The following is a 16,262-nucleotide window of genomic DNA, read 5'->3' as shown; positions in this document are numbered from 1 at the left end:
CTTTGTTCTCTGTGAATAACCATTGTGTTGTTGAAAACTGTTCGCATTGTGTCCAAAGTTCTTCCTTTGAACATAAGAATTATTATTGTATCCATTGTTTGGTTGAAAACCTAACCTCTGATGAATTGGTCTCTTCACGAATTGTATTGTTTCATGTGAAGGGTAATAATTTTGTCGATCATACTGGTTCCATCGTGACCCCGACGAAAACTGTGTATTTGTGTCATTATTTAATGTACGTGCATTATTTCTAGCTATATTCCAAGTAGTAATTAATTTGTCCATCTTCTCCACTGACAAATTTTCCTCTTTAAGCAATAATTGTTTCAAATTTTCATCGTTAAGTCCCGCCAGTACTCTGTCTTGTATAGCCACATTTTTGAAATCACCAAAACCACAGAATTCCGCTTGCAGTTTAACTGCCTGAACAAAATCTTCCGCAGACTCATCAGCCTGTTGAACACGGTGACTGAACCAAATCTGGTTCTGTTTTGTCCAGTTTTTGTTTAAGTTTAACTACAATTTCTTCGTAGCTCGCTGCGTCTAGAGCTTCTTTGTTATAAAACAATTTTAATTGCGAGTACACAAAAGGACCGCATAAATTCATAAAATGTGATTTTCGTTTAGCCACCGACACGTCTTTCGCATCAAAGGTGTAAGCTAAACGATCCGCCCAGTCCCCTAACAAAGTACCTTTACGATACGGTTCGATCGAAGAAGCTATACCGTTGTTCATATTAAATAAAATTCTTTCAGTCTTCGGATACACAAAGAAATTTAAATTTTTTTTTTTTTTAGAAAAAAAAAACACAAAAGGAGAGAAAAAAAATGCAGACTATTTAGCCTCACTCACCATAAAAAAAATTGTTCAAACGACTCACCGAAACAGCTTTTCGACCTTTGCCGACGCTTGCAAAAATATTACCGCTGAATCCTCCCGGAACTTCCTTTTTCGAGATGCTTCCCGAAATTTCCTTCGTTTCCGACTCCTGGATTTTTGTCCGCTTCCGACTCCGGGGTTACTCGTCCCGTCTGCTGCTCCAAGCCGGAAAAGTACTCCAGATGCTGCTCCAATCCGGAAATCAATCCAGATTCTGATTTGAGCCGGAAAACTGTCCAAAGGCACTTCAGGTGTATTTGCTACGAGCAAAATGGCTGCTGCGCCAAGCACACCTCACGTGCAGGAAAAAAAAACGAGTCCTGCAATGGACACTATTGGCGCTTGCACACTATATGCACTGCTTTTTGTTAAAATTAGCACTCTGAAAATTTTGTGAAGCACATTTGCTTCCACTTTACTGTCTTTAAAAAAAACTTTTGTCGATTTTCCTCGTCGCCACTATTGGATCTTCGGATACGGGAGGGTGTTCAAAACACGTCTGGTCTCGTTGAGAGGTGGATATAAAAAAGCACGTTTTATTATTTTCAGTTTGACAGGTCTCTTACGTAGGCGTTACCTGCGTTACTATTCTTATAAAGCTTTATACAATAAGGTGTGTATAACAATTTATGTAGGGCTGAACATAACACTAACTAATACATTGAAAAAGTGTATAAAACGGCAAGTTACGCAAAAGTTTGTATCTCTGAAAAACTCGAACAGCTGGTACAATTTGTATCTTTTACACCTTAAACGTGAGAGGGACAGATGGTACAACAAGTTTTGTAGAACAAATTATGGAAATAATTGGAATATGTACTCGATCGCGCGCAATAGATATACACAATCGATTAAGAAAACTCGTTGTGAATACATTCAGAAGAAGATTGATCTGCATCAAAGCAACAGCAAGGAGTTATGGGAAATTTTGGAATCTTCATTAAATACTAGTAATAGCAAACCGCGGTTCATAACTTTTAATGGCACACTTAAACATTCTGAACAGGCTATGGGTGGTTAAACTTTTGGGCATTACGGGCGACTAATTGCTCAAATGTTAGGCTGCGGTCTACCAACGTTGACTGTATAAAAAAGTCATTAGAAAATGAATACAAGGCTTGTTCGCAACAAAATCTGGACATTTCAATCTTGGAAGAAAACAAATTTACTAGAAGTTTAATTCAGGAAATAATTTATTTCATTTGAGTGTGTATCATTAATTATTATAAATTACCATTACTCATTTGGTTTGCATAAAAAGTTGGCGAACTTTGGAGTTTACCCTGTCATGAGGGCCAGTGCCGATATGTTGGCAACCAATTTAGCTGTGTTTGTCCAAGATTTTCGAAATATTTCTATAGTTGCTTGTTGTTTGTACTGGGACAGCTCTCTGTTCATTAGTGCCCAATACCGCTTGAAGGAACGTAACTCTGGACAGTTAAATAGATTTGCCCACTTCGGTATAATATGGATTCTATTAGCATTATACCATTCCAAAACATACTTGGTGTAGTTACAGGATGCCAAATCAGGCCAGAATAGCGATTTATAGAACAATTTTTTCTTTGACACCCAACTTCTCTCTTTCTTAATTCGGCTGTTATATCGATATAAACAATTTCTGGTGAAAATTCAAGCTAAATCTTCAAAAATCACGATGTTTACCCCATGTACATGTAATAGCCACTTAAATTACACCTTACATTTCTTTTTGAAATGAGTGATATTTGAAATATAAAAAAAAAAATCCAAACTGTAAATAATCGAGTCCAAAATTGTATATAATCGAACGTCATGTGTTGCGAATTGCATGTTTTGAAACATTACCGAAATATTTCCCAAAGCAAAACATCTGGAATGCAACAAGCAAAACAAACAGATCGAAAAATTATGCCGACAGTTTCACCCGATTTTATCTACAATAAAACAGCAAACTAGAGCTAACGAGCAAAATTCAATTCAACTTGAATTACATAAGGGGGCCCAATATTTATTTTCAGAAATTTCTAACTACTCATTCATCACTATTGTTCTATTCATCACCATAATTTTTGAATTGAATCTGCACGATTAATTCACATTACTTATCATAGTTCTAAAATAGAAAATATTAATATTTCATTAAAACTCGCATTCGCAGTCTTCAAAGGCAAAGTTTTCTCCAAAAATCAGTTTTCATTGATTTTAAAACCCGGATGTTTCCAGCATTTTCAATTGGTCAATTGGTCATTGTTGAAATTGTTCCTAGTGACAACTTTTTTGTTATGGTCGAACAACTGCATGTGTTCATATAAAAGAACTAACAAACTGAAAGAAAAAATGAAAACGGAAACTTAAGGTGAAGGTGGAAGCTAGCCACAATGGCGCTCATTTCTTTCATCTCCCTCCCTCACCACCGCCCGAAAATCAATAATTTTGGGAAACAGTGTGAAGAAAATGATCGTTTTCGTTCGTTTGCCTATGCTTTCAAAAACAGTAAACGGAAAAGTATTACATTCAATCAAAATGCCTTAAGTGCCTCGTGCCTTACGTGCCTCGACCCCCCTCCCCCCTTCTCGCGTAACGTAATTTGTGCACGACGCTTTTAGATATAAGGGAACCGCGGTTAATATGGATAGTGGGGGTAATATGGACAGGTGGTTGATTTGTATAGTTACATGTTGAATTTCAGATTCATGTTGATGAGAACCCCTTCTACATGTTATTTTATAATATTTCTAGTAATTTATTTAGTAGTTTATTTACTTTCACTTCGTCTTAGATTTAAAAAAAAACATCTCACAGACTGACAAATCTTAAATACTACCTAATATTCCTAATTCTACGTTTAAAAACACATTTAGATACATTAAAATCGAAGTGACATTGAACTTTATTAAACGCGCGGAAGCAGCTGGACAAAGGACAGTTTTGCCCGTACGACGTTGTATGCGGCCGTATCGCTAATAGCTGTCTTTCGCGGAGCTGTCTGGTGGGAGCGTAAAACCGTATCTCGCTGATTAACTCCGCACAGTCGATGTTTCCGGACAGTAAATCAAAGACAACAGACGTTGAATTTCCTTCCGCCTCGCCGAAAGCGTTTCTATATCAATAAGCCTGCAGCGACTCTCGTAATCAGGAAGATGAGCGGGATCATTCCATGGCAGTTGTCTTAAGGCGTAGCGAATAAAACAGCGTTGCACTTTTTCGATCCAGATGATATGCGTTGTATGGTAAGGAGCCCACACGCATGCTGCGTATTCAAGGACACTTCGAACCATTGAGCTGTACAGAGCCTTCAGCGTGTACGGGTCACGGAACGACTGCGTGTTCCGCCGGATAAACCCTAGAACAGCGTATCCTTTTACGATGACGTTGTTGATGTGTTCGGTAAACTTTAGTTTGATGTCGAGAATTACCCCGAGATCTCGAATGGAGTTAACGCGATCGATAACAGCAGAACCGATGATGTAGTCATGGGACAGAAAGGATTTGCGCCTTGTAAATGTGATTGTCTTGTACTTGCTGATGTTCAACTCCATGCCATTATCAGCACACCATGCAACCAATTCATTCACGTCAGCTTGTAGAGCACAGCAGTTCAATATGGAAGAGATTTTCCTAAATATTTTTAGGTCATCAGCGTAGAAAAGTTTACCAGACCTCAGCCGGCTGGCGAGATCATTGACGTAGAGAATGAAAATCAAGGGCCCAAGAACGCTCCCTTGAGGGACGCCGGATGAAATATGATATGTACGGGAACGAGCACTTCCAACTCTCACGAAAGCTTTTCTATCGGTTAGATACGATCTGAGCCACTCAGTTATCCATTCAGGAAGTCCAATATGTTTGAGTTTCGCGATAGCCAGTTCGTGAGGGACTTTATCAAAAGCTTTCGAGAAATCACAATAGATAGCATCTATCTGACTGCGACTTTCTACAGTTTCCGACAGAACGCTCATGTAACTCATCAGATTTGAAACGGTTGAACTTTTCTTCACAAAACCATGTTGAGCATCAGTTATGAACGAACGAACCGCATTAAAGAGACTCCGGTGGACGAGTTCTTCAAAAACTTTAGCAATTTCAGCCACCGTATGGCAATGAATACTGATCAGAAGTGGAAAAAGGGAAACAAAAATCGAGATTTCGCGACTGGATGTAATTTAAGCATTTTGAGTGGTTTAATATCAAAATTCATTTCGCCGATGGTTCTATTGGGTTGGGGAAAAAGAAATGTCGTATATTGTCAATATATGGCAACACTTAAACATATCTTGTGTTGTACTTATCGCATCGGGTCATACTATACGGCCATTTAAAGACGACAATGCAGAAGATTGGATTCAAAAAAAAAGCTGAATGTATGGGTGCCACACGAATTGACGCAAAAAGTTTTTTTGACCGAATCAACGCCTGCGATGCACTGCTGAAAAGAACGAACTCGACCCATTTTTGAAGAAGATGGTGACTGGTGATGAAAAGTGGATCACGTACGACAACCTAAAGCGAAAAAACTCGTGGTCGAAGCGCGTTGAGCCAGCCCAAACCATCACCAAGCCCGGATTGACGGCCAGGAAGGTTATGCTGTGTGTTTGGTGGAATTGGGAGGGAATCATCCACTATGAGCTGCTCAACTATGGCCAGACCATCAACTCGGTTCTCTATTGTGAGCAGCTTGACCGTTTGAAGCAGGCGATTGACCAGAGGCGGCCAGAAATGATCAATAGGAATGGTGTTGTTTTCCACCAGGACAACGCTCGGCCTCACACATCTTTGATGACCCGCCAGAAGCTACGGGAGCTCGGATGGGATGTCCTATTGCACCCACCGTATAGTCCGGACCTAGCTCCACAAGTGATTATCATCTCTTCCGGTCCATGCAAAACGCTCTCGGTGATACTAAGTAGGCCTCAAAAGAGGCTTGCGAAAACTGGCTGTCTGAGTTTTTTGCAAATAAGGGGGGGGGGGGGGGGTTTAATGAAGTTGCCTTCTAAATGGCAACAATGCGAACAAAACGGCGCATATTTGACTTAAATTGGATAATTTTAAGTATGTTAAATAAAGCGTCAAATTTCGATCAGAAATACGACATTTCTGTTTTCCCCAACCCTATATTTCGGTTTGTGAGTAAACAGAGAAGCGATATTAGGTATGTAAGGTGAAGTAAATTGATTTTTGAGTGGAAAATTTAAATTATTGAAATAATTGTACTGGTGGGGTAAAACGAACAGTAGGAGTGAGGTGGACTGTGAAAAGTCTATTTAATCTGTTCCTAAAAAATGCCCTGCGTCTATAAATTGATATTAAATCGCCAAATGTGGACTGTTTAGAAGCTGACTGGAATCAAAAGCAAAATATTAGGTGTACCGGTAAGTTTCTTCTGTTTTACAACAGATGGCGTAACTTGATTATTATTCCAGTGAATCAAGTTTTCAGACATTCGTTGGAAAACTACTGTCATTGCGCGTCCTTTTCAGTACATATCAAAAAGTGGAGGCTTTCGAGAGTCGAGAGTGTTTTGCGGGCAGTGTTACTTCATTACTTCAATATGAAGAAAAAATCTGCGAAAATCATCGCATTTTGGTGGAAGTTTTTGGTGACCATGCTCCAACTTAGCGAAAGTATCAGACGTGGTTTGCACGGTTTAGAAGTGGTAATTTTGACTTAGAACTACTATGTGTACTATGAGCTGCTAAAACAGAATGAAACCATTACAGGGAAACTCTACCGACGACAATTGATGCGTTTGAGCCGTGCACTTAAGGAAAAACGACCACAATACGAGCAAAGACACGATGGAGTTTTTGCAGCACAATAATGCTCGGTCGCATGTCGCGAGCCTGCTCAAAACATACTTGGAAACGCTTAAATGGGAGGTCCTATCCCACCCGCTTCTTTAGAGATTGCTCCGTCCGATTACTACCTTTTTCGATCAATGCAACAGGGGCTGACAACATTGACCAGCACTTCTCCAATTTTGATGAAGTCAAAAATTGGATCGATTCGTGATTAACTGACAAACCGGCCGATTTTTTCCGCAAAGGGATCCGTAAATTGCCAGAAAGATGGGATAAAGTTGTGACTAGCAATGGGAAATACTTTGATTATTAAATTTGTAACCAATTTTACAGAATAAAGCATTCATTTTAAAAAAACCCAAGAAACTTACCGGTACTCATATTAGTTGAAGGTCTGTCCGTTTATACTGCCGAAATGCACGATATCACTTCTAGCTGGATTAATTCGAGTTTTTCATCATTTAATGGATATTCGTGATGAGTTGAGACCTTGGTTGAATAAAATTATTCCTCTCGCGATCGATAAACCTCTACGGTTCATATATTACAAACGTGTCCATATTACCCCCACTATATGTCCATATTACCCGCATCGAAAAAAATGTTGTACTTTTCGGTCTGTTTTGATTTCAGTAAACAAAACATTGAAAAACATTTTTTTTGTAAAATATATGGTCAATAAGGTAGAAAAACAGTACAATGAATTGCAATAAACTGCATCAAAGTTTTGTGAAACAAGATTTTCCAAAGCTATAATTGAAGTTCCTTAACATAACTGTTTTAATCCCACCTCCCCTAAGTATTGTCTGAAAACACTCTTTTAAAAAATATCTTTCTACTCGGTTTGTGGTTGAAATCTCAACTCAACAATTCTTAGTGCTAATTTAAAAAATGGAGCAAATGAAATACTAGTTTGAAACGGTGAAATTTCTCTAGGAACATTAATTCAATTAAAGAGGAAGAAAGACTTTGAGTGCAAAGCATGCAAAACTATTGAACATAACACGGTGAGCTTTTTCCGAGCACTTCAAATAATTTAAGTCAATCAAAGAACTCCCGGCCCCGTCAGGCTGACGCCATATGAGCTTTAATAAAAATATATATTTTGGATGAAAAAAAAGACCCGTTATACAAAAGACATCTCGATGTCTGTTTACGTTTTGGTGCTCAAGTAGCGTTATTTCATTAAGAAAATATATTCATGGCGACAACCCAAAACGCCCAAAATCGTATTTCAACGAAATAGCAGAATGTTCATGACGCGGTTAGGATCTCTACTGTTCCCATGATCAGAAGATCGATATATGTAATATGCGCTACAGAAACTGAGTAAAACTATGACTGAGGAATTCCTTAGACTGTATAGAATATAATTGATTTGTTTTGAGTGACCATCAATCAAAAAAAAAAACATAATATGTGACCACACACGAGGCCATATATTATGTTTTCATTCGCCAAATTCTTTAGAGGCAATCATTTCAATCATCTCTCTTGTTATCATAGAACTGATGGCAGACGCTAATATTCCCTCCAATGACAACCCTCGTATTAATTTGTTTATGTTGAGCACAGAACTTTCCGTGGATGTCTTTCTGAGACACGGATTGGCACGATCGATGTCGTCATACTGATTGAATTTATAACGCATCCTTATTTCGTCAAATTAATAAATGTAAAACAGCACAATTTTGCATCATTGACGTCATTATCTTTTGTTAATAAGAAGTTACTAGTTACACACTGTCATACTTATGATATTCATAAAATATTATGTTACACTTAATTTAACAGAATCATCATATCAATTGCTTTCGTTACTACGCAAATACAGACATCATCCTTCAGAAATTAGAACATGTGGGGTTTGTTCTGCGTGCTTCTTCGGCTACAACAGCTTAGGATAACCGCAATCATGATAATCAAAGACGTCAAAGTGATTAAATGATCTATATATGGTGTGTTGGCATCAACATTGTTTTTCGTCGATCGCGCTTCTCCATTTCGTTATCTTGTCTATGGGTGCTTTTAGAATATTGAACCAATTGAACCAAGCTATTCATACAATTCATACTTGATTACTGTGAATACAAGCTCAGCTGCACGCACTGATATTTTATTGATATCCATACTCATGTTGTATGAAGTAACTTCAGTTATGACAGTCTCTGTAAGATTAACCATTCCGTTTGAGATTTAACAAATATTTTGTTAACACGAGAAGCTGACTTCATTAGTCCTCGTTCAAATATATAAATATTGTGGATAAATAAATGGATCTCCTAGCAATTGATGAATCTATTTCTAATGAATTTATTTTCTCTCATTGATACGCGCGAAAATCATGAATTTGAAGCATTTGTTAGCGCATCCAAGCTAGTATCAGCGAACTGAAAGCGTCAAGAACAATGCTGACTCTGATTCATTTTCTCGAAGTGTGCAACACACGCAACTCTTTATTAGATATGTAAACAATAAAATACTCAATTAAGAGGAATAAGTTTATAAATAATGGGTCAATTTCAACCGCCCTGCTGAGTCTGATTCGGTCCGCCTAGAAGTAAGCATCGGGAACGCGTGTTAGACTACATAATAAATGAGCCATAGAATATCTGTTCATTGAGCGAATTCGTGCGACCCAAGTCTCATCTCCGTGCTTAATGGTCACGTGTTAGTGTGTAATGATTTGGTGCTGCGAATAGATTTATGATAATATTGTTTAGTTCTACGAGTGTACCGATCATCCAGCTGAGCCATGTTGAAAAAAAAGTAATTATACACCTTTTTAATTAAACGGTTCGATTGTTTTTAACCGGAACAATGAAACGAGATGATGAACTAAATCAAATGAGAAAAATGAAAAAGCCCTCGCAATCTTTTCGTTGTGTTGAAGTGCATTTTATGAATATATTTGAAAAAAATTAAGCAGACAACGCGTCTTCATGTGTACTTTTAGTGTTTCCACAAATCGTTGTATAAGAACCAAACATACAAAATCGTAATCGACCATTTGTTTCTGTTTCTAACTCTAATATTATTTTTGGTACATAACTATATGCATGAAGGAATGGACAATTGATCACATTTGAAAAACAAATAAATCACATTTTGCGAATCATCCACGAAATTAATGAGAACATTTTTGTTCTTCAATGATATGATATTCTTCGAAGGGCCGTCATCTTCCCGAAACTTTTTTTTAATAATAACTTACGTTATTATTATTTTGAATTATTTGAGTCACGATTCACGACCACTGGATTTTTTCTCTTATTTATCATACACTTATATTCTCTTGTTCATCCCTTCCATCAAATTTGTTTATTGCCGTGCAGAGTTTTCTGGAGTTTTTTTTTTTAATTTTGTGAAATTAAATAATTAATTTTCATATACGAGATATATCTAAAAAATACCGAAACTGATGCTGCTACAAAAATACGCATGTACCATAGCCGACAATGGCCGACAACCGTTTAGCATGAAGTTTCCTCTCCTAAATACAGTACCTCTCGTTTCTTAAAAAATCCGTGTAGCAGTATCAATTATATTCGTGTTAAAAATATGTTTTACACCGGAAAATGTTAAGTGTAATAATAAGCCATTGATTTGAAGTTTCACATCTAACTTGGAAAAATTGTTACAGAAACTTGTAATTAGTTGAGAAAAGTGTACGGTAATTAGTGCATATTATTGTGCGCACGAGTTTTTGAGTAATCGAGAAAACGTTGAAGATTATTCATCTTCGGATCACCCTCTCACGTTCAGCACAGATGACAATATCGATTCAATGAGTAATCTATTTCAATCCAACCCTACGTCAAGTAACGATTGAACACGTAAGAATACGGACACGAAAATCTTGCTGGAGTCAAATTGGTTTTAGTTTCCATAGTTCAACGTAACAAGTATATATTAGCAGGTATTATCATTAATGCTCATTGCTCAATTTTTTTTTTCGTACGCAGTCCATCATCTTTTGCATACATCTTGTTTCTCCCTGATCAATTTCCGCGCTAAATCTTCCAGTTCAATTGCGGTTCCATCCTTTTTCTTCAGCATTTGCTTCGCAATTGATCAAAATTCGTCAATTGGCCTTAGTTGCGAAGCATTGGTCGGATTCATGAAATACGAGTAGTATCATCTTGCCAAGTCCAACCAGAATAGGCAATCCAGCTCATACTTCTCCAGAGAAGAAGCATGATCCCAGAAATGACGCAATATTCACTTTTCAGTTCTCAGCTGCAGATAGATAGACAAGGAACTTTTCGGGGACTTTTGACTATTTCTTGATTTCACATTCTCTCGGGTCGCTCTTCCGGTCAACCGAGGCATGAAGTTCCTGCTCAGGAATTTGATCTAAAACTGCCTAAGTGTCCAAATTTTTATACAGTTTTTTCGAGCGCTTCTTCGCCATTAAATTCTGCTTTATTCGGCCCGGGACAATTTAAATCGTAAAACTTCTTAATGTTATCTCCATCTTGCGAAACATTTGCCTTTTTCTCTGCCTTCTTCGATTACAGCTTCGGATTCCGCTTGAAAAAAACTCACTACTTTCGCATATGTTTTTGGATCCTCTGGCTTTGCAGGACTGCGGTTTGCGGACAGTGGTCAGACTTTCCCCAAGCCCTTTCAGTTTAGCGTGGAATTCGGAAATTTCGAGGTTCGCTAACTCTCGAGGGAATAGACCGGAATTTACTTTTCTAGTGTGCAGGATCGAATCATGACGCGCTTACTCCGGTGAGTCTTGATGTAAACAAACGAACCTATCTCGACAACCAATGTGTACTATGATTAGGCTGACCAAACGTACCGTTTTTAACGGGACATTACCGTTTTTTTCGACCCTTTTCGATCCTGTCCTGTCTTTTTATCAAATTGTACCGTATTTTGAGTATAAAGAAAAAATATTTATTTGCTTCTCATTATTGTCTTTGTCTTTGAGTTTGTCATATAGGTTTGAACTAATCACAAATGAGCTATTTTTGAAAAATTTTGAAGCTTGGTACTCCAATGTCGGATTTTGTGTTGTTTTAGGCTCCGGAATCTATGGTCCCTAATCATATTCCCACCAAATAAAACTTGTATTCAATTCAGGTCAGCCGTTTCCAAGAAAACTGAGCCGCAACATTGGTTGTCTAGTCAAACAAAAAAGTTCATTTTCATGGCGTTTTTTTGTAAAATTGATTCTTCAAACTTGTTTTAATAGTAATGGTAACTATCTGATTACTATTTCAACTCGAAAAGAATAAAGAATCGAAACACAAATAAAAAATCATTAAAAGAAGCCAGCGGAGAAAATTGTGGCACCGTGTATTTTTTTTCGAATTTGAATTTGGATTTAAACTTTGCTCATTGTATTCGCAAAAAATTTACACAGCTGTCATCGACATAAAATCGAATGTTTGGCATTTGATATTGAAAGCTTCGCTGTGAAAGTTTACAAACATTTTCAAACACAATTGAAGAGTTGAACAGTAAACAGTATGCTAAATTGTTTGAGGTTGAGTAACACATGATAAAAGATGTCATGAAATCTTTAATCTTCTATCGTGAGAAGTATTTTTGACGGATTGCGTTCCTATTTTCTTCCAAAGGAGAAATATCCTGCGCGATTAATTTGAAACCACATGCGTTAAACAACTACCTAATCTATCAGAGATCAGTTGAAGGCCTTTTAAACATTAATTGCCTTGTAGAAAAAAACGATGCATTTGCCATTGAATCTTCTGTTATTTCTGATGATTTTGTTTGTGTTATGAATAGTCTAGTTGATTCAAACTAAATACAGGAGGCTAAATTTCTTAAAGCAATTGAAATTTTTTTACGATACTCTGTCGGACTACATTAAAAAAAGGAAGGCTAGCATAAGAGACACTACAGTATAAATGGGTTGTATTATAGCACATTCCTGAATGAACAGCGATTGAAAGTAGCATTCATAAAAATCACTTTCATTTGAAATAGATAATACATATTGTATGATTAGTGGACAATGATCAGAGAAATTAGAATAATTGCTATAAAAAGTAGGAACAAAAAATCTGTGCTAGTTGCAAATCGTTGGGTGCAAATATTCTCAGAAATGGAAAAGAAATTTCTAGATTGTAAGAAATTCGTGAAGCTTACTAATTATATTTTGTGTCTGTCTGGTAGTACCAGACAAGTTGAAAAAACAGGAAGTGGGTTATATCTATGGTATAACCGCAAGGGTGACGTAGGACTATCGTTGATTTAGAGATCATTTGTATGAAGTTGAATATGAATTCATTCTGAATGAATGAATATTTGGAGAACTTCGAAAACGAGAGCGTTACGTTGGAGGCACAAGGTTTTATGCATCCAATATTGGATACGGAAATATCCTACTGATGGGGAAGAATAATCTTCTTCCTAATGTATTAAACCTAATGTATTTGGTCACAGTGTTACATGGATAGAAAACATTCAATTAAACTCTTTCACATGAATATATTTTGAAAATTCCCAAAGGAACTGGCAGATTATTTTCAGTAACGATTAGATATTTCCACATTTTCCTCGATACTGGAAGCCCACCAGTGGTTAATGCCAACTCGATAACCACCTGTTAATAGCACTTGATTGAAACATATTTGGTCACAGTGTTACATGGATGGAAAACATTAAAATAAACTCTTTCACATGAATGTAATTTTAAATTCCCAGGGGAACTGGCAGATTATTTTCAGTAACGATTAGATATTTCCACATTTTCCTCGATACTGGAAGCCCACCAGTGGTTTATGCTAACTCGATAACCATCTGTTAATAGTACTTGATTGAAACATATTTGATCACAGTGTTACATGGATAGAAAACATTCAATTAAACTCTTTCACATGAATATATTTTGAAAATTCCCAAAGGAACTGGCAGATTATTTTCCAGCAATGATTAGATCTTTCCGGAACTTTCTCGATGCTGAATGGCATCCTAACGGAAAGAGTTCTGCGCGTGTATGTGTCGATCCTTCGCCGTCCACCTCCTCCAGCACGTTAGGCAACGATGTTGTCTTGTCGATGTCCTCACGAAAAATGAATGTGTCTCACCACCAGAATATCGCTTAAGTATGCTTTTTGTGTGTAATTGAATCGAGAGAAGGTGTGGTTTACGATGGCAATTTGGAAGGCAAACTAGAGGGGAATGAACTCTCTGAGCTCGGAACTTTCGGCGACTGAGCAATAATCGATTGCGGGCGCATACAATATTGGATACGGAAATATCCTACTGATGGGGAAGAATAATCTTCTGAAGCTATCCTGTTAATTGCGATTGATTGAAAAACCACAAAACCAAATGTATTTGGTCACAGTGTTACATGGATAGAAAACATTCAATTAAACTCTTTCACATGAATATATTTTGAAAATTCCCAGAGGAACTGGCAGATTATTTTCAGTAACGATTAGTTATTTCCACATTTTCCTCGATACTGGAAGCCCACCAGTGGTTAATGCCAACTCGATAACCAACTGTTAATAGCACTTGATTGAAACATATTTGGTCACAGTGTAACATGGATAGAAAACATTCAATTAAACTCTTTCACATGAATATATTTTGAAAATTCCCAAAGGAACTGGCAGATTATTTTCAGTAACGATTAGTTATTTCCACATTTTCCTCGATACTGGAAGCCCACCAGTGGTTAATGCCAACTCGATAACCACCTGTTAATAGCACTTGATTGAAACATATTTGGTCACAGTGTTACATGGATAGAAAACATTCAATTAAACTCTTTCACATGAATATATTTTGAAAATTCCCAAAGGAACTGGCAGATTATTTTCCAGCAATGATTAGATCTTTCCGGAACTTTCTCGATGCTGAATGGCATCCTAACGGAAAGAGTTCTGCGCGTGTATGTGTCGATCCTTCGCCGTCCACCTCCTCCAGCACGTTAGGCAACGATGTTGTCTTGTCGATGTCCTCACGAAAAATGAATGTGTCTCACCACCAGAATATCGCTTAAGTATGCTTTTTGTGTGTGATTGAATCGAGAGAAGGTGTGGTTTACGATGGCAATTTGGAAGGCAAACTAGAGGGGAATGAACTCTCTGAGCTCGGAACTTTCGGCGACTGAGCAATAATCGATTGCGGGCGCATACAATATTGGATACGGAAATATGCTACTGATGGGGAAGAATAATCTTCTGAAGCTATCCTGTTAATTGCGATTGATTGAAAAACCACAAAACCAAATGTATTTGGTCACAGTGTTACATGGATAGAAAACATTCAATTAAACTCTTTCACATGAATATATTTTGAAAATTCCCAGAGGAACTGGCAGATTATTTTCAGTAACGATTAGTTATTTCCACATTTTCCTCGATACTGGAAGCCCACCAGTGGTTAATGCCAACTCGATAACCACCTGTTAATAGCACTTGATTGAAACATATTTGGTCACAGTGTAACATGGATAGAAAACATTCAATTAAACTCTTTCACATGAATATATTTTGAAAATTCCCAAAGGAACTGGCAGATTATTTTCAGTAACGATTAGTTATTTCCACATTTTCCTCGATACTGGAAGCCCACCAGTGGTTAATGCCAACTCGATAACCACCTGTTAATAGCACTTGATTGAAACATATTTGGTCACAGTGTTACATGGATAGAAAACATTCAATTAAACTCTTTCACATGAATATATTTTGAAAATTCCCAAAGGAACTGGCAGATTATTTTCCAGCAATGATTAGATCTTTCCGGAACTTTCTCGATGCTGAATGGCATCCTAACGGAAAGAGTTCTGCGCGTGTATGTGTCGATCCTTCGCCGTCCACCTCCTCCAGCACGTTAGGCAACGATGTTGTCTTGTCGATGTCCTCACGAAAAATGAATGTGTCTCACCACCAGAATATCGCTTAAGTATGCTTTTTGTGTGTGATTGAATCGAGAGAAGGTGTGGTTTACGATGGCAATTTGGAAGGCAAACTAGAGGGGAATGAACTCTCTGAGCTCGGAACTTTCGGCGACTGAGCAATAATCGATTGCGGGCGCATACAATATTGGATACGGAAATATCCTACTGATGGGGAAGAATAATCTTCTGAAGCTATCCTGTTAATTGCGATTGATTGAAAAACCACAAAACCAAATGTATTTGGTCACAGTGTTACATGGATAGAAAACATTCAATTAAACTCTTTCACATGAATATATTTTGAAAATTCCCAGAGGAACTGGCAGATTATTTTCAGTAACGATTAGTTATTTCCACATTTTCCTCGATACTGGAAGCCCACCAGTGGTTAATGCCAACTCGATAACCACCTGTTAATAGCACTTGATTGAAACATATTTGGTCACAGTGTAACATGGATAGAAAACATTCAATTAAACTCTTTCACATGAATATATTTTGAAAATTCCCAAAGGAACTGGCAGATTATTTTCAGTAACGATTAGTTATTTCCACATTTTCCTCGATACTGGAAGCCCACCAGTGGTTAATGCCAACTCGATAACCACCTGTTAATAGCACTTGATTGAAACATATTTGGTCACAGTGTTACATGGATAGAAAACATTCAATTAAACTCTTTCACATGAATATATTTTGAAAATTC

The 16,262-nt window shown here is 37.3% G+C and overlaps 1 protein-coding gene across 5 annotated transcripts in view; it reads left to right on the top strand.

The window, feature by feature from the left end:
* The window catches only part of LOC129776957 (sodium/hydrogen exchanger 9B2), a 74,484-nt gene that overhangs the window by 26,996 nt on the left and 31,226 nt on the right, over window positions 1-16,262 (top strand). For 3 of the 5 annotated variants that reach the window (XM_055782935.1, XM_055782931.1, XM_055782934.1), the window contains exon 1: window positions 9,201-9,429. The exons of the other annotated variants lie outside the window; for them this stretch is intronic. In XM_055782935.1, coding sequence (XP_055638910.1) covers window positions 9,416-9,429 — 14 coding nt within the window. In that variant the 5' untranslated portion in view covers window positions 9,201-9,415. Of the gene's footprint in view, window positions 1-9,200; window positions 9,430-16,262 lie in introns of those variants that run through there. 5 annotated transcript variants of the gene reach the window in all.

Source organism: Toxorhynchites rutilus, chromosome 3, assembly GCF_029784135.1.
Source record: "Toxorhynchites rutilus septentrionalis strain SRP chromosome 3, ASM2978413v1, whole genome shotgun sequence".
Classification (NCBI taxonomy): Eukaryota; Metazoa; Arthropoda; class Insecta; order Diptera; family Culicidae; genus Toxorhynchites; species Toxorhynchites rutilus.
This window is presented reverse-complemented; position numbering and strand designations above follow the sequence as displayed.